Source organism: Primulina eburnea, chromosome 9, assembly GCF_022965805.1.
Source record: "Primulina eburnea isolate SZY01 chromosome 9, ASM2296580v1, whole genome shotgun sequence".
Taxonomy (NCBI): Eukaryota; Viridiplantae; Streptophyta; class Magnoliopsida; order Lamiales; family Gesneriaceae; genus Primulina; species Primulina eburnea.
The window spans coordinates 29,323,790-29,346,188 of NC_133109.1; the positions used below are offsets into that span (position 1 = coordinate 29,323,790).

The window sequence follows — 22,399 nt, forward strand, 5'->3', positions numbered from 1 at the left end:
AAAATATATCACTAGTGATCTAGGCGAAAATCAATTTTCTCAACACTTTGAGAAAATGCATGCTTTATAAAATAACCAACAATAATAAAACGTAATTAAGAGAGCAAAACGTGATCCCGAAAAACACAATCAACTAAACATTATATTCAGCCAACAACGTTACGGAAGTTGTCAGTAGGTGTTTGCAACATTCGGGGCAACACGGCGATCATCACTCTTTCAATCAGCAACGGCTTCGTGAATTTCTTGCTCTGACAACTCCTCTACGTGCACAAGTGCGTGTATGTATCTGTATTAGAGAGCCCCGAAGTCTGACTAATCTTCCTCTTTTTTATACACGCACTTGTGCACGTAGAGGAGTTGTCAAAGCAAGAAATTCACGAAGCCGTTGCTGATTGAAAGAGTGGTGATCACCGTGTTGCCGTGAATGTTGCAAACACCTATGGACAACTTCCGTAACGTTGTTGGCTGAAGTTAGTGTTTAGTTGCTTGTGCTTTTCGGGATCACGTTTTGCTTTCTTAATTACGTTTTATTATTGTTGGTTATTTTAGAAAGCATGTATTTTCTCGAAGTGTTGAGAAAATTGATTTTCTTCTAGATCACTAGTGATAGATTTTTGTAAACGTTTTGGTTTCCTAGTGATTAATTTTTGCCATGAGGCAACACACAAGTATTTATACTTGTGCAAATTTAATCTTGTCCATCCATTTATTTAAAGTGAATTTGTATTACAAACTTCAATATTCCGCTGCATGTTGTCTTAAATGTTGTAACATTTGGCACAACATTTAATTCTGATAAAACACAAATTTTACATGTTATACTAATATTGTTATATAAATTGATATATGTCGATCAATATTCGACCTTAGCCAAGAACTAAGCAAGGGCCTTTATTTGCAGAGTTCCTGTTTGATTTTCAACAAATGTGATATGTTACAATCTAGTTTCCATTAATCTATGTATTCATAACATTGGGCTAATGCTTGAATCTCAATCTGAGTGCTCATTTGATTGTATCCCTGGTAAAATTGAAATACAAGATTCATAAAATAATCTACGAACGACTCTTGTAAATTTCATAGCTCATTTATGGAAACTTGCTCCAACTTAAAGAAGAGTGCCAAAAAATTTGCGAGAATGGGATGATTCTTGCTTCAGCAAGCAGGATACACATTATCATGTTGCTGCATACCTATAGTTCATGCATTCCATTCCACATGATTTTCAGACTGAGTAAAAAAACTTTCTCGTTCATGTATTCCATTCCACGTGATTTTCATGTTGAGTGAAAAATTTTTCTTGAGACTTGACACACTAAAGCAATTACTAATGTCGGAACAGCAATAGCAGTGGTGATTTGGTTTCATGCCATTTTCCAAGAAAATATATGCTGTCCACCAGTGTGATGTTTGTAAAAGGCCTTTTTTATGCCTATGATAGTGAATAGCATTCTGTGTGTCTGTGTGTGAGATTTTTACTTGGTTTTCTACATAATTTTTATTTACAACATATTAGAGTATTTCTGATTCATTTATCCACAACTTTCTACTCCTTGACTTAACATGCTGTAACTTGATTTTCCCACCCACTTTACCAGTATCATTCAGGGTACCAAGAGCAGATGTCCCATTGGCCTGTCCAACCAAATGATATTGTTATAAAATGGATGAATGATCGTAGCCCTTCTTTAGTTGTGGTGGATTTCGGCTGTGGTAAGAATCTTGAACCTGGATAAATGATCTAATTTTTTGGCATGTTGCTTGTTAAAGTCAGTTTTTCAATAATATTCAGGTGATGCACGGCTTGCAAGAATAAAGTTTTCTGATTTGATCTTATCTCAAGTGACCCTTCGGTGATTGCATGTGATATGTCCAATGTAGGTTTCTATCCTTTTCCTTATCTGTTTCTCTTTTGGGTTGATAAATATGGGATTGTTGCCCCATGCTTTGGTTGATGATGATTCCCTACAAGATGGAAAGTTTTATGTGCTTGAAGTCTTCTACTTTCTTGAAAATTGAGTTACTCCATTTCTTTTTCATCTTCTTTTTTCATTATTTTGTTGGGCAAGTAGGAAGTCTCATCTTGAACTTAGTCGCTGACAATTGTTCGGACAGACACCCCTCGACACTTCTTCTGTAGATGTTGTCGTCTTTTGTCTCTCCCTCATGGGTACCAACTTTCCCAATTATCTTCAAGAAGCAAACAGAGTTCTTGAGCATCGGTGTGCCTTTTAAGTTTTATATGTTTCGATGCATAAATTATAGCTCATAAAGCAAATCTAATTGACCATTTACAGGGGGTGGTGGCTTTTGATAGCAGAAGTGAAAAGCAGGTTTGATCCCAACACAGGGGGAGCAGACCCAAAAGAATTTGTAAAATTTACATGCGAACTGGGATTCACATCCATGTCTCAGGTAGTAACTAACACGTCATATTCTGTTCGGCTCCAAAAGAAATTCATAATTTTTTTTGTGATACCCCAGGGGTTAGGTTAGGTTCGGTCCACTCTCGAAAGCCCAAAAAAGTAAAACCCAAAAATATATTCAAAAAGTCTCGTAAAGTCATCTTCATGACAGAGCCCGTCAGGAGGTCACTTCATTCACACGAAGCTGGTGGGAGGTCATCTAAGCCGACCTCCCAAACGCCGGTAATATTGTCAATCAGAAAGAGGTGGCCGACCTCCCCTGCCGACCTCCCATCACGAACCGAGCCAACCTCCCAGATTATGGTAACGTGTTGATTGGAAATGTCTCGACCGAGCTCCCAAGCCGAGCTCCAACAGGATTCAGACTATAGACGGACTTCTACCTAAGATAGCTTCTACTCAGACATTAACGGTTAGCCCACATAAATAAAGCCCACAAAGATTTAATATAATCTTGTCCGAGATTCTGAAATCTAGACATGTCAAATCAAAACTTTATTCTTCTCCTAAAAATATCAGGTTCTATTCATTGTTTATTCATTCATATGCTTACTAACTCTGTACACACAGTATTCTCTATTTTCTATTCTCTGACTTGAGCGTCGGAGGGGCTACGTCGGAACAACCTTCTGGCTTCCTTCTAACATTCTTGTTTGTCCATCCAGATTTCGAAGGTCCGATCCGAGTTCCCCAAGTAAAGATCCGATCTCCCAACTACTATCCCAGATTTAAGCAACATCAGTCTGTGTTCCTTGCAGGACTTCTCCAATAAAATTTTCTTGCTTTTCTACTTTCAGAAGAAGGTTTTATGCCAATATACTGTTGTATTCTGAATATGCTTGTCGCAGTTTTTAAAATCTGGTCGATTAGTTCTCCGCGGTAACCTAACCCTTTATTCTTGCTTTGGTTTTGTAGGAGAAACGAAGACCTAAAGAGCAGCGGATTAAGTGGCCTAAGTTGAAGCCTTGTTTATACAAACGTCGGTGAGCTATGCTTCATTCGTCGTTGCTCAGAATCTGATGCAGCAGCAGAAATAAAGCTGCTTATTTCTTGCTTTCAGAAATTTTTTATTATAAATTATCATGTTGTTGAATTACAAAAACCCAAAAAAAGAGAGGCTACTATAATTGTTTCATTACCCTACTACCAATTTAATATTCCTATTTTATTTTCAAGATTTTAGCTACACTGTTTTAATTTTATCCATTTTCCCTCACTTTTTATTTTTCTTTTTTTATAATGGAAAAACATCATTAGCGCTCAAGGTTTGGATAATCTAGAAGATGTTAGTGATTTCATAATTTCACAAAAAATAAGTAAATGTGAACACATCGTAAAGTTTTTTATAAATCATTTTCAACGTTCGAATGAAAATGACTCTTTTTTTCCTGTTAAGAGTACTTGAATCCATTTATATTTGTTTTTGCACCCAAATGTTAGTGAACAATTAATAAAATGTACTATAGTACAGAACGATTACAATAAATAGGGACATCATCTCATAGATAGTACAAACAAAATGGATGTGGTGACCCGGACGCTAATTCATTCCTTAATTGTCTTTAGGAATTATTTAATCATTTATAATAAACAGGGTCTAATTTTTTTTTTTTCTAAAATACACAGCGGAAACGTAATGTAATTAAATTCAAATTACATATTAAACATAACATACAATTATTGTATGATCTACAATAATCCAACTAGGTTCAACTACAAGTCAGTGCTGAATCCTAAGTTGCTTCAAAGCCCGGATCTCCACGCTATCTAGTCCAGCCTCGTTCTCTTCTTGACCCTGATCCTAGCCCACCTGTTGCCATGCACACATACAAACAAGACAACAGCCGGATAACTCCGGTGAGATATAAATATCCCAGTATAAATCATGTATACATGCCATCATATAAACAATATAAAAGCATATAACATAAAATCCTATCATATATCAAAATCATGATATAAATCCATAACAAGAATAAATCATATTCTATACATGTACCCTGATCAGGAACATAAATCAATATCAAGAATAAATTCTATTCTAAGCATGTACCAATATCAGGATCATCAAGGGACATGAACCATCTTCAGGAACATAAATTAACATCCCTCAATACAAATCAATATAACTGTCACTCAAACTCGTGACTCTACGTTTTAGACTAGACTCAATCCTAGTCTAGGGATCCCGGTTTCCAGACATTGGCATTCCATATCGACCAACAGTAATAGAAAAGACTTCAGTTCTATCCACGTCGATATAGTATCGATCACCAGTAATATAAGAAGCTCTGTTTCTATCCACATCAGTATAGTATCGATCACCAGTAATAGAAGAAACTCCAATTCTATTCACATCGATATAACATCGATCAACAGTAATAGAAGAAGTTATAATTATATCCACATCGATACAATACTGATCACCAGTAATAGAAGGAGCTATAATTCTATCCACATCGATAGCCAATTATCCATTGACAGACTATGGCACTTCCGCCAATACAAAATCTCATGACATCGTGCAATGTGCCCGTGGTAATTCTACCACTATCAGACACTTCTGTCACAAGATTACTCGTCTGACACCTGTTATCTATAATTCAAGAGAACAAGTATATCAATCAACTCAATGCAAATATCAATGCAATAAGTAAAGTATGTGATTTAGGGAAACTCGAGTCAAACCTCACTCGAGTTGTGCAATCCCAACTCAACATTAATTTATACCTTTATCTTCTCGCTCAGAAGAAGAAGAAGAATTCCCGACTCTATCTCGGTCCATTCTCAATCTGGTAATAACAATACCGAACAGATATAATATCAATATTCAACTCAATTCAATACATGTTCTGATTAATATTCAAATCGAAATATATGCTGATCGATATCCAATCAAGATACACTCTAATCCATATCGACCATATCACGATATAATCGAAATCACTACAGAATCTGATCAATATCAATTAACTGATGTTTCAACGGTATAGCAATACAGTCTCGATAACCCCGTCAGTCCAAACATCACATATATAATACCAGAACTCATAATTAATATCGATACCAGTCATAATCTCAATAACCATACATATCTGATATGAGTTCTCAGTCAAATCGACTCCAAAAATCATAACAATTACATAATCAGTCTGTTTCTCAATCTGACTTCGATTCTATGATGTCTAACATGACAAGAACATCATATATGAATTCTATTCAATTCTGACAACGGCATAATTTCAAAGCATATCAAAACGTAGCAAAACTTACGTCAAGTTGTAGCCTACGTTGATAGGAACTCGGTACTGTACTCATATTCAAAATCAGACGGACGGATTTCACATAATCGCAAATCTAAAAGGCGTAAGGATTTTTGAATGATTTTTCGATTCCTTCCTTCCTTTCATTCTGAGGAAAATACATGTAATTCATATATATATATATATATATTACTTGTTGCATGTACATCAACGTGTCAACTTTTCCTTATTTTGCTCGGCGCTCGGGCGGTAAGAAACTACCGCTCGAGCGCGGCAGTTTCTGCTCAAGCATTTTCAACTTGCACCCTTGGCGCTCGGGCGGTAATATTCTACCGCTCGAGCGCCACATCTTCTGCCCGAGACACATTTCTGTTGAACATTGGCGCTCGGACGGTCAAAAACCACCGCTCGGGCGCCACACTCTCTGCCCAACTTCCTCGAATTTCACATGTAGTATTATTTTCATGTCCCGATTAATCCTTTCATAATCATATCAAATTATATATCAATAATTATATATTACTAGGATTAAATTTCCGGGCATTACAATGGATGTTACTAACTGTAGTATGACATATTATCATAAAAGACAAACTTTCTAACTATTGCTTCTGGTTCTATATTATTATATTCTCAGTTCGCTCTATTGTTATTTTTTCTTAAGATGCGATCTGATTTTCCTTAAATAACTCAATACGAAAAATTATGATCATGATTTTCCTTAAAAAATTTCATTAAGCAACACAACACGACAATGAAAATATCTTTATCAAAAGTATTGGAGCCACGAGGTCTTTAATGAGACGAAGAAACGATTTCGAATTGGTAAACACGTTTTAATTACTTGTATTTTTTTTAATATTTTTTTCTTGTTTTTTTTATTTGAATCTTTTGTTTAATTTAAAAAAAAAAACAAGATTTTTAAAAAATTATTGGTTTAAAAAGTATTTAAAGTATTATGTACTGATATATATCTTATAGGATCATCAATGATATAAAATTCAAATATGAATCGAAGCCGTTTAAAAAAATTATGAAGTTCAATTAAATGAGAACTATTAAAATTTTGAGCTCTTATTTTTAAATTGTTTTATGTAAAATGCTTGGTAAAAACTTTTTCTTATTTGAAAAAAAATTGTGAATTAAACTTTATATTTCGATAGTTATATGACTAAATTATAGTAATTTTTATCATAGATTTTTTTAATGTATTACTATAAAAATATAAAAAAGAAAATTTATATCTTTGATTGCGTGATTTTTTTCCATTGTAAAGAAACTTAAAAGCTAGATAGAGAAACAAATGGAAAGGTATGAAATCATATAAATAGAATATGAAATTTAATAACTATTATGATTATGAAAGGACAATTTAGTCTACTAAAAATAAGGAATAATTAAATGAGGTTAAATGTATAAGTCAAATCCATAAATAATAAAATTGGAACGTGAGAGTCAAATAATTTTACATCCAAATTGATTATATATTTAACACAATTAGCGTCGTCGAAAAAAATTTGTAAAATAATTTTGATCAATTTTCTTATATAAAAAATAATCTCTTCAAATATATTTAAAATACAATTACCTTAACCAATCAATTAATTATCTAAGGACTATGTCTCTTGTGAGACGATCTCACGAAATTTTATTGTGAGACGTATCAACCCTATTGATATCACAATAAAAAGTAATACTCTTAGCATAAAAAATAATATTTTTCATGGATGATCCAAATAAAAGATATGTCTCACAATATACAACCTGTGAAACCGTCTAACACAAACAATATCAACAAAAGGTGGTTGGTTGATTAGTGGGACAAAACTTCTCAACTTTTCCTGGATGAAATCAAATGCAAAGAACATTTGTAGTTGAATTTGACCACGACTTTTAACTATTCACATTAGGTTTTTAATCCTTTTTGACTGGTCAAATTCAAAACATTATTACATAATTAATAAAATATTTGTAATGTAATCACATAACCAGACACAAAATATTATAAATAGTTCACTCTAATATCACATGTATTGTCGATTTGGATGTGTTCTATCATTATTTTCTAGATGGATAGTATAATTAACCAATATTGGATTTTAGCGATTGTTTATTGAATCTCATATCGATCGTGACGATAATACATACACAAAAATGACCAATTCAATTATCTAAAGAAGGAAAAACAAATGTATGGAATTGGTTGAGAACTTGGAAGTTTCTTACACAAAGTCAAAAGCCAAAACAAATCACCGACCGATTTCACAAGATTCACATTCCTCGCGGGAACCTTCTTCTCCCCATTCTTTTTTGACTTAGCCAAATACTCAAACTACTCCCCCATATTTAGTTTTGTTCAACAACCATCTTTATACCCATAATCCTCTCTATCGCACTCCCCATTTATAGCAAATGTGGTCCTACAGTGGGCAAAAATTTGTATGAGACAGTATCACTGGTCGTATTTGTGAGAAATATCTCTTATTTGGGTCATCCATGAAAAAATATTACTTTTTATGCTAAGAGTATTACTTTTTATTGTGAATATCAGTAGGGTTGAGTTGTCTCACAGATAAAGATTTGTGAGATCGTCCCATAAAAGACCTACTCAATTGCTTCTTGTCTTTAATGTAATATTTTAGGCTTAAGATTTTATTTATTTCCGGAGCGATTATATTTTTCTATTGAAAAACAATACAATACCAAGAGAAATTTAAAAAGAAAAAACGAGGACGAAATTATCTGCTTCAATTCGTCCTATAATTCACTTCAACAAGTATAGAAATAAGACAAAAATTTGTGTGAGACGGTCTCACGGGTCGTATTTTGTGAGACGGATCTTTATTTGGGTAGCTCATGAAAATATATTACTTTTTATGCTAATAGTATTGCTTTTTATTACGAATATGGATAAGGTTGACCCGTCTCACAGATTGAGATTCGTGAGACGATTTCACATGAGAACTACTCTAGAAATAATTAGAAATTAACCGCACATTTGTTCCACCAAAATCAACTCATATCATAATTCACACAAATAGTTGAGACTATTTTTAGTTGAGACTATTTTTGGCTGATTTTCGTTTTTTTTTAATACTTTGGGAATATGTCATTGTTAATTTTTGGTGTGCTCCAGATAAGGTCAAATGATCAATACAATAATATGTAAATAGTAGGTATCTTGTAAGACGGTCTCACGAATCTTTATCTGTGAGACGAGTCAACTATATCGATATTCACAATAAAAAATAATACTCTTAGCATAAAAAGTAATACTTTTCAATGGATGTCATAAATAAGATATTCGTCTCACAAAATACGACATATAAGACTTTCTCACATAAGTTTTTGTCATGTACAAATCACGCTTCCTTGCGTACTCCTAAATTGCATTTAGTATCATCATAAAAAGTCAGAAAAAGCACCGATTGCTCAATATCGGGTCGAATTGGATTCTTTCTTTATTTTCTATTTCTCTCCTTTTTATTTTTCATGTTAAAAAAACAAAAGACGTCCTAATAAATTTATTTAAAAAATCACCGACTAGGAGTTTAGTTGATAATCTTTCGTATATTCACAATCTAAAAATAGGATATTTTTTTAGCATAAGGTCGACCAAAAGTCCATAACAAGTCGTCATGTTTTTTTTTTCAATCTTGGTTAAAATTTTAATTATCTCACAATCAATCGAATTGATTTAATTATAAATTTCGTTTAAGTTGATTCGAAAATCTGGTTTTATTTTATGAAATATTGAATATATAGTTTTATTTTATTCTTTTTTGATTTTTTTCCCCAGTAGTCTTCAAGTTTTTTGTCAAACATGACCATCATTTTCAATTAGTATTAGTCTATACTGCCGACGAAAAGACTTTTCACACTTGGTTTTATTTAATATTTAATAATAAATTTCAAGGAAATTATGGTGAAAAAGACTTTTCACACTTGGTTTTATTTAATATTTAATAAATTCAAGGAAATTATGGTCAACCAGCCTATGCGCGTTTTATTTTGAAAAATAACTCTTTCTTATGTATATATTTTAAGGATAAATTAAATTCATTAATAAGAAAATAATAAGTTCTTAGTTACAAGTATTAAAGCAATGTAGAGAACCACTATTAATCCAATATAGAGTGATCGGGTCCAAGATCTTCTACAAAATGTGTTAATGCTTGAATCGCCCGAAGAAAATCTGAATTAATACAAAGGTTAGTGAGGTTGACTTGTAAGCAGAAATCCAGCGTTTATATATGAATGTACGAGGAAAAAGGAATTATACGCTCTTTTTTTTTAGAAGGAAAGATTAGTGAAATCCTATTAATTGTAGCTCTCTCAAGACTTCCAGAAAAAGCATGAAAAAAACTCGAATGGTACGATCCCTCATCACCCCGAAATGAAAGGGGTGATCCTGTAATTCTTAGTCTGATTTGATATCGTCGATCGATATTAAATCATCTTTATTTTTTTCCCGGTTGAAAATACAGTTATAATAAAACGATTTTTCTAATTTTTTTTTTAAAAAAAATCTCAATTATGGGCGGAAATATTCAATTTCCATTCGGTTCGCTTTTCATTTCATTTGCTAAAAGATCGATTTATTAGATTTTGTAAAATTCAATTATGTGAACCGAAGCTAATATATATTTACCTTGGATCCATCATCAAAAAATTTCAAACTTCCATCATTAAAAATTGAAAAGGCGTTGAATCTAAGGCGGACGCCAACCCTAATTTACCATTGAGAGTGGAACACGTTTTTAACTCGGCTCAAGTGAAAAAATTTCAACTTCCAATCCACTTTCAAAAAGGAATCAACATGAAAACCAAATTTAATCTAACTAAATCTTTTATTAATAGGAGAAAGAGTAAGTTCAGACAATTTATTCTTATATATATTTAAAATAAATATAGTATTTTTAATATAAAATATAATATTTTTTTCATGAGTTCTTCTTTCAATTCAATTATTTTTTATTTAAGTACTTAGTTCTATAATATTTGTGATATATTTTGTTTTCTTATGGTAAGAGAACGTGTGTTTTCTTTGAAAACGCGTTGAGTGATTGTACACCATAAAATATTATAGTTGAATTTTATTCATCTTATTTGTTGTACGTGAATTTAAAATTGGCAAAAACTTGTGTGAGACGGTCTCACGGATCGTATTTTGTGAGACATATATCTTATTTGGGTCATTCATGAAAAAAAATTACTTTTTATGCTAAGAGTATTACTTTTTATTGTGAATATCGGTAGGGTTGATTCATCTCACATATAAAGATTCGTGAGACCGTCTCACTATAAATCTATTTTTTAAAATTTTAGAGTTACATAAATATCATCAACTATAATTTTTAATAAAACGTTTGAGGCATGAGTTAACGTATCATATCTTAATTTTCACGATTATTTCTTTTATCAATTCTCTTTGGTTAAGTAAGATGAGATATAATGGATAACGTTAAATTTGATCGGATCGCGGTACTAAAAAACCAATCAAAATTCGCATTAATTAATCATAAAAAAGGAAGCACGAATCTGATTGGAGACTGGTGGAATCATCATAATTTTTCGAGTTTCCTTGTCCCCTATGCAACTGTCAATTTCCATGTGCACTTTTTAATAATCTCTCTCTTTATTTTTTTTTAATATAGGAGTAAAATAAATAATGTATTATTACATCTTTAAATATCATATTTTTCCCAAAATGGGTATCTAGTCTATTTCCCATTTTGCCCTCATGTCCTCCACAATCTCCACTGTCTTCAAACGGGCATCTACTCTATTTCCCACTTTGCCCTTCTACTGTCCCCTCCAATCCCCGGACTCCGCCTCACGTATATATATATTATACGTTAAAATATTCAAGAAGACAAAATACAGACCCCTTCCTGATCCTGACACGGGCTCAACTCAATTCCTCCGCGGTTTTATCCCATCTTCGCAGATCAAAGAGTACGGGAAACAGTACAACGCGGTGAGAAAAGGCGTAAATAAACATACTAACCCCACTTCATCTCGCAAATTTAGGAAACAAGACGACCTTTCTGTAATTGATACCCATCCAAGATTACCTTTTTCTTGATTGGTTTTGGATTCTGGGTGCCCCCTTTCATCTGTTTTCTGGCGATATTCATTGATCTGTTCTGTTTAGGAAGGATCTTTGGTGGGTGTGAATCGGTGAGAGTGAGATCATTAGGGTCGCAAGAACTTGGACACTTGTTTCAGATTCAGTAATCTCTGTACAATATTTGGGGTATGGGTTTTGACCTTTGGATGGTAAATGCTGCTGGGTAGTGACAGGACTGCTTATGGGAGTATTTCTGATGTGGGATTTGCGTGAAATGTTGGATTAAGGGGTGAATTTTTTTTACTTGGTGACGCTTTAGAGTAGATGTTAGCTTCTGTTGTGTAGATAAGTTGAGCGGAACAGAGAGTGAAGGATGGGATCTGGAAATGGATTCTACTCAGGGGCTGAGCTTTGTTTAGACTCCAAGTGGTTGATTGATCCCAAGCTTCTTCTTGTTGGACCCAAGATTGGAGAAGGAGCTCACGCCAAAGTGTACGAGGGAAAGTAAGTCGACTTATGTTCTGTCTGAATCTTGATCTCTAATTCGAGCTGAAGAAATTGGAACTAGACAAGGAATTGATTACCTTGCTTCAAGATTGTTTATGTTACTTGTAATTTTATCTTTGATCTTTACAAGAAGTGGAAATTGTCATTCCTCTTTGCCAAGATTTAAATATCCAGCATATCTTTTGCCTCAGAATCTAAATCGCGCATTACTGAATTTATTGGTCCGTGTGCTCGAAGGGATTGTATTTTTTATTAGAAACTGTATGCTGTATAATGAAAATTCCCCTTAGTTAACTAGGTTGTTGCTCTGGAACATATATTTTGCTATACTGGCTGATCGTGAAGAAGTTAATTTGCCTTCTGTCACATTCTTTCAGATATAAAAACCAGAATGTGGCCATCAAAATTGTTCACAGAGGAGAAACGCCCGAAGAGATCGCTAAGAGGGACGCCAGGTTTGGAAGAGAAGTTGAGATGCTGTCTCGAGTCCAACACAAGAACTTGGTCAAGGTTGTGTTTTACATTTAGAATCCTGGATTTATGTCGTGTCCTTTATATGAGGCGTAAAACTTCTGCATGAGAAACTTCAAGGAAATGGGAATTGAAATTTAATGTTTTCGGCTGGAAGATATTGCTAGCCTCCTTTTGGTCTGCCCCTGCTTCCATTTTGGTGATCATGAAATTGTCGATGTCTGAGACTATATTGTTGTTGTATACAGTTTATTGGAGCTTGCAAGGAACCTGTGATGGTGATAGTGACTGAGCTTCTCCTCGGTGGGACTTTGCGGAAGTACTTGGTAAATATGAGGCCAAGGTGTCTAGACATGCGTGTTTCTGTCGGATTTGCGCTCGACATAGCCCGTGCCATGGAGTGTTTGCACTCTCATGGAATTATACATCGTGACCTGAAACCTGGTATGTTTCATTTTCTCTTCTTTGGATTATCAAACGCGTATATTTAATTGTATCCATCAGCGTGAAAACTATTCTACTCTGTATCTAATACTTTTATCATATATAAAACTTTTGTAGTGATCACCAAATACTTGCTTGTTCTTTTATATGAGACTGATTTAATAGAAAATAAGTAGATATTGTTATCAACCTGATTTCCAGCCCGTCTGGGCAAGAGAAGTTAGAGTTTCTTTCCTGCAAAATGCTCTGGAAGAGCATCTCAGTTCTCTCAGGCTACTTTAGTCTGTGAAAGCCTCGCACATTCTGAAATCAATTATCAATACAAGGATGCATGATCCCGCGAGCGTTTGACGCGTGAATCTCTGAATTTTCACTTCAAAAGCTGACAACTGGAGTGTTTGTATTGAAAATATGATTGAGATGATCTTTTATGTCTCTTTTTCATTTTTTCAATACATAGTTCATGATATTGTTGTTCACGCTCTGATAACCAATACATGGTTCATTATACACTTATTCACGCTCGTCTATGCCCGACCACGGTTCCAAACCAACCGTTCTTGTTCCAATGAAAGATGAAACCGGAATGGAACTGCTTGGATACGGATCTCTGGTGGTTCTGGTTTGAATCAATTTGAACTAAAATTTATTCTTTAAAAGTTAAAGGAAAAAGAAAAATAACGATATAATGTGGGACTGAAAAACTAATTGTTCAACAATTATACTATAAAATAACATTAATCTGGGGTAAAATTAATTAAATATATAAAGATCAGATAGTTTAATTACATAATTTAATATGTCCATGTATACTAGAAGATCTAAAAACTGAAAATTAATTTACCGTATCGATTCTTTAAATTAAGGAGCCGGAATTGAACTGTGAGTTCATGGTTCAGGTTCGGTTTCGGTTGTTCCTTGGTCTAAGCTTGTCTATTAAGTACTTATTTATTTCCTGCAGAAAACTTACTCTTGACAGCAGACCATAAAACTGTAAAACTTGCGGATTTTGGTTTAGCAAGAGAAGAAACATTGACAGAAATGATGACGGCCGAGACTGGAACCTATCGCTGGATGGCTCCAGAGGTACTTTACTAATTTTTTCCTCCCTTACGTCCCACGATTTTTGTGGTCGCCGATTTCTTCATTTTTTCCAAAATTATTGGTTCCAGCTCTATAGCACAGTCACCTTGAGACGTGGAGAAAAGAAGCATTACAACCATAAGGTGGATGCTTACAGTTTCGCAATTGTGCTGTGGGAACTGATACATAATAAGTTACCCTTTGAAGGCATGTCAAATTTACAAGCAGCCTATGCCGCGGCTTTTAAAGTAAAAATCCCCTTCTTCGCACTGATATACGGATTTTCTTAGACTGGTAAACCAAACTATGTTCCTAATTTGTTATTTGTCTCTTTTTTTCTGATCAGAATGTAAGGCCGAGTTCAAATGATCTACCAGAGGATTTAGCTTTAATAGTGACTTCATGTTGGAAGGACGATCCAAATGCTCGGCCAAACTTCACTCAGATAATACACATGCTCTTGCATTATCTATCGAGGATTTCACCACCAGAACCGGTTTTGCCACTCAGGATTTTCTCTACTCAGAACATCACCTTCCCGCCAGAATCCCCAGGCACAAGCTCATTGATGGCTAAACGGGATGACACGAGCGACACGCCCAAGACACCGATGGAGGACAAGCCAAGATGGTTCTTCTGTTTTAACATGTGCTGCTGATCTTCCCCGAACACGGTCAATTTTCTTGAGTGAAGCTGGAACATCTGCAGAAAATCAGGCATACAACGAAGGCGTCTTGATATCGTAAATCGATAATATAAAGGGGGAGGGGAAGAAAAGATTGAATCCAATGTTGGTTGTATGAGATCTTTTTCTCTTCAAGTATAAATTAAAGAGTTCAGTTGTAATCTTCATTAATGCAAGCTAATCCAAGCTTCATTGTACAATGCAACGCACATTTTACAGTCATATCAGTTATTCCATCACCTGATTTCCTCTCTGGATATGGTAAGGGAATCCAAGAAACAAGAAGATTCAGGATTTTAATAGTTTATTAATACCAAGTATATTAATTAATGCATGCTCTTCAAGTAGGTTGGGATCCTATGTAAATTTCTTTATATATATATATATATATATATTAAAAAAAATCAATTAAAAGCAGCTTTTTGAGAAGTAATATTATTATTTTTTTGTGAAATGTAAATAAGCAGTTAAAAATATTGGACAAGTGCAATTTAATTTTTAAGATATTATTTAATATTTTAAAAACAAATACTCTCATAATTAACTAAATGTAATATTTCATAATATCATATATATTTTTAGAACAAAAGGATTTTATATTATAATTGCAAATATACCAATATCTATAAACTTTCAAAAAATCTTACAACCTTATTTTAAGGGAAAAATCCTAAAAAAATAAATTATCCTAAAAGGTGAAAACACTTTCCAAAATGTTGTCTCCAATTTTCTATTAATAGCTTGGAGGGCAAGTCTTACGTAACCAGAGAATTTTCTTCTCCACAGCAACGTTCGGGAATAGGCTCGTAGTTAGCTTCGGTCATACGTGGCCCCATGCTCTGCGCGTTTATGTCGATTTCATGTCCACACATGCCTGAGGTTCAAATCCGAACCAAAGGAGGAGTTTCCCGCTCATTTACCACTGATTCACAAAGCTAAGTAGAGAGAAGAGTAAAGTTCACAGGCACTCTTCTCATAGCTTCGAATGCATTCTGATCACCATTGTGCTTATATTGTCCTGAATCATGGCTAGGTAAATCGAAACGTGGATTTCTATGTGAATTTGCAGTTTTCCTTTCGAATTATTGGAGTGGAAAGGGGATAATCTAATCTCGGAAGACCAATCGATTTTCAATGTGAATGATTCTTTTTCTTTTTCTTTTTTCTTTTTTGCTGTGAATGATTCAGAGTGATTTTAATGGGTAAAGAATGTATCGGCTACACATTTCTTTGCTCTTGATTTATAGTTTCTGGGTTTCGATTATTAGCCGCAATACTACCAAAGAAAGTGTTAGGAGCTGTGCGGATGAGCCCATCATATTTTATGGAATATGCCTTCTATTTGTTTTCGTTTTTAAGTTTTTGCTGAAACTTTGTCTTCTTTCTCTTTGGGAAGAGTGTCGAGAGGGGCTCGGGGGTGTAGAAATGGTTGTTCTGTATTGTAAATAAAAAAGTTAACAATATCGTCACAATAGCTGGAAATATAGAATTGAAATCAGTGCAAAAGGGTTCTTCATTTAGATGAATGTGTTTTTGTAGCTGACTAAAATGTAGTTTTTGTTGAATCTTGGCAATTTGAGAGCGATAGTTGACATCTTCCCAACTTAAAGTTCATTACTTTACTGTTTCCTCTCAAAAAAAAAAAAAAAAATTCATTACTTTACACTTCAAAATTGAGGGACCATCATAAATATAGAGGATGTATCTCGACTTAATTTCTTTTTCAGTTATAGAGTCAAGAAAGTGTGTTCGTTTGATGCTGCATACGCCCTTTTATCATAAAGTTTGGTGTCTTTTTTCTTTCACATCTGCAGGTGCGGCCTCGAATTTGAAGAGGCACACCTTTAACTTATAAGTTGAAGTTCCACGGCTGTTTCTTACGAATGCATTTATTTTTTTTGGTTCAAATGTGTTCCTTTTGTTTAGCTTGGTCTAACTTATAAACAATGCAGGACTTGGCTTATTGATACCAGAGGACTTGCTAAGAAAGTGAAAAATGCAGGTCTTCCGGCTGCATTTCAAATCAAAGATTGTGGAGCAAATAAGGAGTGTCCAAATTGTCATTACCACATAGATAATACTGATGTGAGCTCCAGCATCTTTAAAAATCTGAGTAGTTTTTCAACTATTAAGCATAAAATAACATCTCAGCTTTTAGCCATGGCTCCCAATTTTTCATCCTGTTCAGAATAGTCTGTAATATGAAAAGTTAGGAGACAACATCTTATTCGATATTTAACAACTGAAATTTTCTTGTGGCGTGAATGTTGGAGATCTCTATGGAGCTGGCTCGTTTTTGGCTAAAATTGGTTATTATGAAATTAATCCACACCCCCACCCTCCCCAAAATTCAGGTTTCTCATGAATGGCCCGGCCTCCCTGTTGGTGTGAAGTTTGATCCATCTGATGTTGAGCTGTTGGGCCATTTGGCTGCAAAATGTGGGGTGGGGGATTCAGAACCACACTTGTTCATTGATGAATTTATCCCAACTCTAGAATGCGATGAGGGCATTTGTTACACTCACCCCGAAAATCTTCCTGGTGAGTTAGCTCCGGCTCCCAACTTTTGAATGAGTGAGTTATATTGTTTCTCCTCTTAGTAATTCATCAAGTACAAATATTTCAGGTGCTAAAAAAGATGGAAGTAGTTTTCATTTCTTTTACAGAATTATTAATGCATATGCTAGTGGTCGCCGGAAGCGCAGGAGAATCCATGGTCAAGAAAGCACGATAAAGGCGAATGTTCGCTGGCATAAAACTGGGAAGACCAAACCTGTGATGGAAAATGTAGTGCTGAAAGGTTTTAAGAAAATTATGGTACTTTATGCACCTTCAAAAAAGGGGTCCAAGCCTGATAAATGTAACTGGGTAATGCACCAGTACCATCTTGGTGCTAATGAAGATGAACAAGAAGGAGAATACGTAGTTTCCAGAATTTTCTATCAACCACAGAAGGAGAATGAGTATAATGAAACTTCCATTGTAAAAGAAGAATTTGACTTGGGGTTGGCTCAGGCTATTCCAAAAACTCCCAAGATGTCTACTCCTGATCCTCCCCGGCCACAGAATACCCCCTCCTTCAATGGTGGCTCAGATGATCATTTGATAAAGTCATTTGTCCAGGTTGGTGAGATTTCACCCCTTGAAGTAATGTGAATTTCAACATAGTAGTAACCTGTTGTATTCTGGTGTAGAACGCAAAGAATCTCAAAGACCCATCGGAACCTCCGTCTGGTTTTTGGCTCGACGATGAAGTGGAATATGCCACTTGTCTGGCTGGAGAATCGCAAGCCGCTGACTTTGTGGATGTAAACTCACTATTTTGCAATGAAATAATTGATTCTAACACGATGTTTGGTGATCCAAGGCGACATAACTCCTCTTTAGCTCAAGAGGGTGGCGATACAAGAGATGTCACTGCTTCCGGTGGAATATCAGATCTTGACAACATTGAACTCGATACCCCCCCGGATTTCAATCTTTCGGTAAACCCTTTATCCTTCAAATGTACATTACACCATCTCAAGTTAGTTTACATAAAATTTACAATCTTGATTATACTGTGCCATGCTGTAGGATTTACAGTTTGCCTCTCAAGACAGTGTGTTTGATTGGTTGAATCAGTTATAGATTGTCAAGAACTTTCACATATGATGGCAATCGAAAAACGAATCATCTACCTTCCCTATTCAGGGCACTCGACATTCAAGAACTGAGGAAGAAAAATAACAAAAAGGAGAAAAAATAAAGAAAAAAGTTCATTAAAGTTCATTCGCAACGGAATCTGGCTTGCTTTCCAGGCAAATGCCTACGCTATATTTGCCTGTATTTTCAGCTTAGCACGTCAGAATCTGCTGGAATGTTTTAGAGTTCTCTGCAACCGACTCATCCGTAATGAAGAAATACGAGTCCAGTTTTGGTTTTTGGTGGCTCGAGTACGTTTGATCTGAAATGCTATCGAGCTATATATGCTCCCTTCAGATCCCTTAAATATTGCGTTTGTGTAAAACATTATGGTTCAAGAAACAAAACCAATGTAAGAATTCATAATTCACGTGTATGGTGGTGCAACTGTGAATTTCAAACGTTCGGTAAAATACTTGTGCAGGTTATAAACTTTTGTAACTGATAAAGAAAAACCTAAAATTTTAGGATTGTAATCATGTTTATTTGGACTAAATATGTAATAAATAAATTTTCAATTTAATTGAAGTGTTACTAAGTTAACTAATAAAGAAAAAAAAAACTTAAAATCAAATTAAATATTCATATATCCAAAAGAAATCACACAAAATTAACAAACTTTATCCCACAATTTGTAATAGGTAAAAACCTGTGTGAGACGATCTTATGGGTCGTATTTGTGAGACGGATCTCTTATTTGGGTCATCTATGAAAAAGTATTATTTTTTATGCTAAGAGTATTACTTTTTATTGTGAATATCGGTAGGGTAGATCCGTCTCACAGATTAAGATTCGTGAGACGGTCTCACATGAGACCCACTCTTTGTAATATTATATAACCGGTTTGTTTTGTATATTTTTTGGCAAAAACTTGTCTGAGACGGTATCACGGGTCGTATTTTGTGATACAGATACTTTATTTGGGTCATCCATGAAAAAATATTACTTTTTATGTTAAGAGTATTGTTTTTTATTGTGAATATCAGTAGGGTTGACCCGTCTCACAGATAAAGATTTGTGAGACCGTCTCACATGAAATCTACTCATATTTTTTTTTTATCTAAACCTTGAACAAAACCAATACTTACGATTCGGCCGAGTTTAAAACCATCCATATCGTGATTGTCAGAAAACCGAACCTAACCATGCGATTTGGGTTTGCGGTTTGGACTGCTATTTTTGAACATCTCTAGATGACATGGTTCAATGTATTTTTTTATTAAATAAATACTTAAATATTTTAGTAAAATATATTTTTCAATCGTTATTATTAACTAAACTAATATTAGATTCAATTAATTCTTTAAGAAAGATTTGAAAATTTAAATATGTGTATTTAAAATTTTATTATTAAAATAACTTCGTATTTTCAAAACTCATAGATTGTAAAAATATTTTTTTTAGTGTAATTATTATTTTTTACTTGTAGTTAATTTTTTATTTTTTATTTTTTTATAATTGATATTGTATTTGTTTTGTTTATACAATATAATAATAATAATAATAATAATAATAATAATAATAATATATTATTCTTATTATTGATTGTAAGATGTCGTTACATGCTGGACCTGTTGATCTTACTGTTCTTTATCAGCAAAAAACATATCTAATTTTATTACGCCTAACAACTTGGATCACACCCTAAGAGTGCGTCGATAAGATAATTTAATTTGGGAATTTTGGAAAAGTGGTATACTACACCATCGTGTCCGATCATGTCTAAACGAAATAGGCTTTTACGGCAACTTCTTATGTGGTGATTATGTTTATGATAATCATTTGATAACCGCTCTTGTGGAACGATGGTGCCGAGAAACTCATACTTTTCACCTGCGAGTTGGCGATGCCACAATCACGCTACAAGATGTTGCGTTAATTTGGGGGCTGAATGTTGATGGTGATCCTATCATCGGGACTGATGTATCTTGCAAGTTTACTGTATGGCATGTTAATTGTTATGATTGGTTAGGTTTTATGCCACTTCAGACAGACTTCAGATCCAAACAGTACAGACATAGAAGTGGCACAATACTCCCGATGTGTTGCGATGTTTGTTATCAGTGGTTGTATGTTACCTGATTCTGAAGGTTGCGGTCAAACTGTTGTACTTGCATTTTCTGCAAGATATACATAAGGTTCGTAGTTATAATTGGGCAAGTGTTGTACTTGCATATTTATATCACGAATTGTGTTCCGTCTCTGGGTCAGGAAAACAAGAAATCGCAGGCCCTTTATACATATTGCAGGTATATTTATTACAATTTTTATTTCAGTTTATACTCATTTCTATACACATTTATTAAACTCAATTGTTTTGTAGATTTGGGCATGGTCAAGAATGATTCATCTATGTCCTGACCGTTTATGATACAACCTCATCGCTCGACCTAAAAATGAAAACAACGGTGATAATATTATTCCAATTCCACCATACGGAGCAAGGTAATAAATACAACATATGATATAAAATTGATAACATCATCTTTATTTTATAGTATTACGAATTTAATGTGCATACAGATGGAAAAATGTATTCACGTGGACACATACACCTACACATTCTGTGAGAATCATTCGTGATGTACTTGACAAGATGAGAGATTGTCAGGTGTTTACATTTCATTAAATATAAATTTCATATATGTCATATATTATCGCATGGGTACATGATTCGTTTTTTCATTATTTATAGTTCAAATGGCTTGTTTACGACCTCGAAGCTGTGGATGTTTTGTCATTGTCCTTAGAATGTAGACATCCTACTCTCTGGCGAAGTACGTGCCCATTGATATGTTTTCACATTGTGGAGATGCATCGCCCAAATCGAGTTCTTCGGCAATTTGGAATGTCACAAAACATTCCAATATCAGCACTTGATGGAGATCATTTACATGAATGCTCGAGACGAGGACGCAAAAATTACGATTGGTCAAACATCATAGACTGATGGTGGATGCTTGGGAAAATCGTCATAATATGATTGTTGAGAGTGATTTGGTTGAAAATTATAGCATGATATATGATTATGAGACATTGTATGATTCTATAACTCGACGTTTCATATCTCCTATAGAGCCTCAACAAATCGATTACGGTTATCAGCCCGGAGATGCATATTTCAGACGTATTGTGGTAAGTGTTTGTTAAACAATTTATTTTCAACACTTTGCATTATTCTATTACAATTTAATATGCATGTGTTTCATTTTAAAATAGAGAGATGAAACATCAAATTTGAAGAATTTGTTTGGAGGACTCTCTGTTGATGATCAATCGCGTGAAGCATTAGCTAAAGTTGTTAAAAAAACTATCCAGACCTGTGATTTACTGTATGAAATGTCCTTTAGAACACCCGAGCAACAACATCATCATGCTAGGTCTTCAAACAGAAGGCGACGACTGAGAGATGATGATGTAGCCGATGAACCATCATTCTCGACCCCTGACTGGCGACAAAGCATGAGTACACAATCTCCGACGACTCAATCCTGGCCTCACAGCTCACATGGTACATGTTTTTATTATCTAACTACTTTGTTTAAGTTCCAAAAACCACTTCCAGGAGTCGTATGTTTCCTCATCAACTATGGCAAATGCTAAGGGTAAGATTTGGTTGTGTCCATCTAAACCCACAGCTATAAACATCTTGTGCTTATACTTCGTGTATAAATGAGTACCATCAACACTAATTATTTTTCGACAATGTGCGAACCCATCTATACATGGTCGGAAGGCTCAAAACACGTAGTTTAACACC

The 22,399-nt window shown here is 34.3% G+C and overlaps 3 protein-coding genes and 1 long non-coding RNA gene across 4 annotated transcripts; all 4 read left to right on the forward strand.

Annotated features, from left to right (window-relative positions):
- Positions 1 to 1,595: 1,595 nt before the first annotated feature.
- LOC140840508 (ribosomal RNA-processing protein 8-like) lies at positions 1,596 to 3,514 on the forward strand (the record flags this gene model as incomplete). Its single annotated transcript, XM_073207695.1, is given in 7 exon segments — positions 1,596 to 1,716; positions 1,796 to 1,807; positions 1,810 to 1,880; positions 2,119 to 2,225; positions 2,301 to 2,418; positions 3,188 to 3,232; positions 3,345 to 3,514. Coding segments are annotated over 7 exon segments (546 nt in total), but the record flags the coding sequence as incomplete, so codon positions are not given.
- Positions 3,515 to 11,557: 8,043 nt separating this feature from the next.
- On the forward strand, positions 11,558 to 15,194 carry LOC140841505 (serine/threonine-protein kinase STY13-like). The gene is made up of 6 exons (XM_073208992.1): positions 11,558 to 12,269; positions 12,650 to 12,782; positions 12,992 to 13,187; positions 14,149 to 14,273; positions 14,360 to 14,518; positions 14,617 to 15,194. Exons 1-6 carry the CDS (start codon positions 12,139 to 12,141, stop codon positions 14,926 to 14,928), a joined length of 1,056 nt encoding a protein of 351 aa, XP_073065093.1. The 5' UTR covers positions 11,558 to 12,138; the 3' UTR covers positions 14,929 to 15,194.
- Positions 15,195 to 15,690: 496 nt separating this feature from the next.
- LOC140841506 (SUPPRESSOR OF GAMMA RESPONSE 1-like) lies at positions 15,691 to 19,038 on the forward strand. The gene is made up of 6 exons (XM_073208993.1): positions 15,691 to 15,988; positions 16,908 to 17,040; positions 17,310 to 17,496; positions 17,582 to 18,078; positions 18,150 to 18,440; positions 18,532 to 19,038. Exons 1-6 carry the CDS (start codon positions 15,981 to 15,983, stop codon positions 18,583 to 18,585), a joined length of 1,170 nt encoding a protein of 389 aa, XP_073065094.1. The 5' UTR covers positions 15,691 to 15,980; the 3' UTR covers positions 18,586 to 19,038.
- A 1,719-nt stretch (positions 19,039 to 20,757) lies between these two features.
- On the forward strand, positions 20,758 to 22,174 carry LOC140840509 (uncharacterized). Its single transcript, XR_012120009.1, has 4 exons — positions 20,758 to 20,888; positions 20,963 to 21,084; positions 21,163 to 21,774; positions 21,859 to 22,174. It is a non-coding gene; the product is annotated as an uncharacterized lncRNA (long non-coding RNA).
- The last annotated feature ends 225 nt before the right edge of the window (positions 22,175 to 22,399 follow it).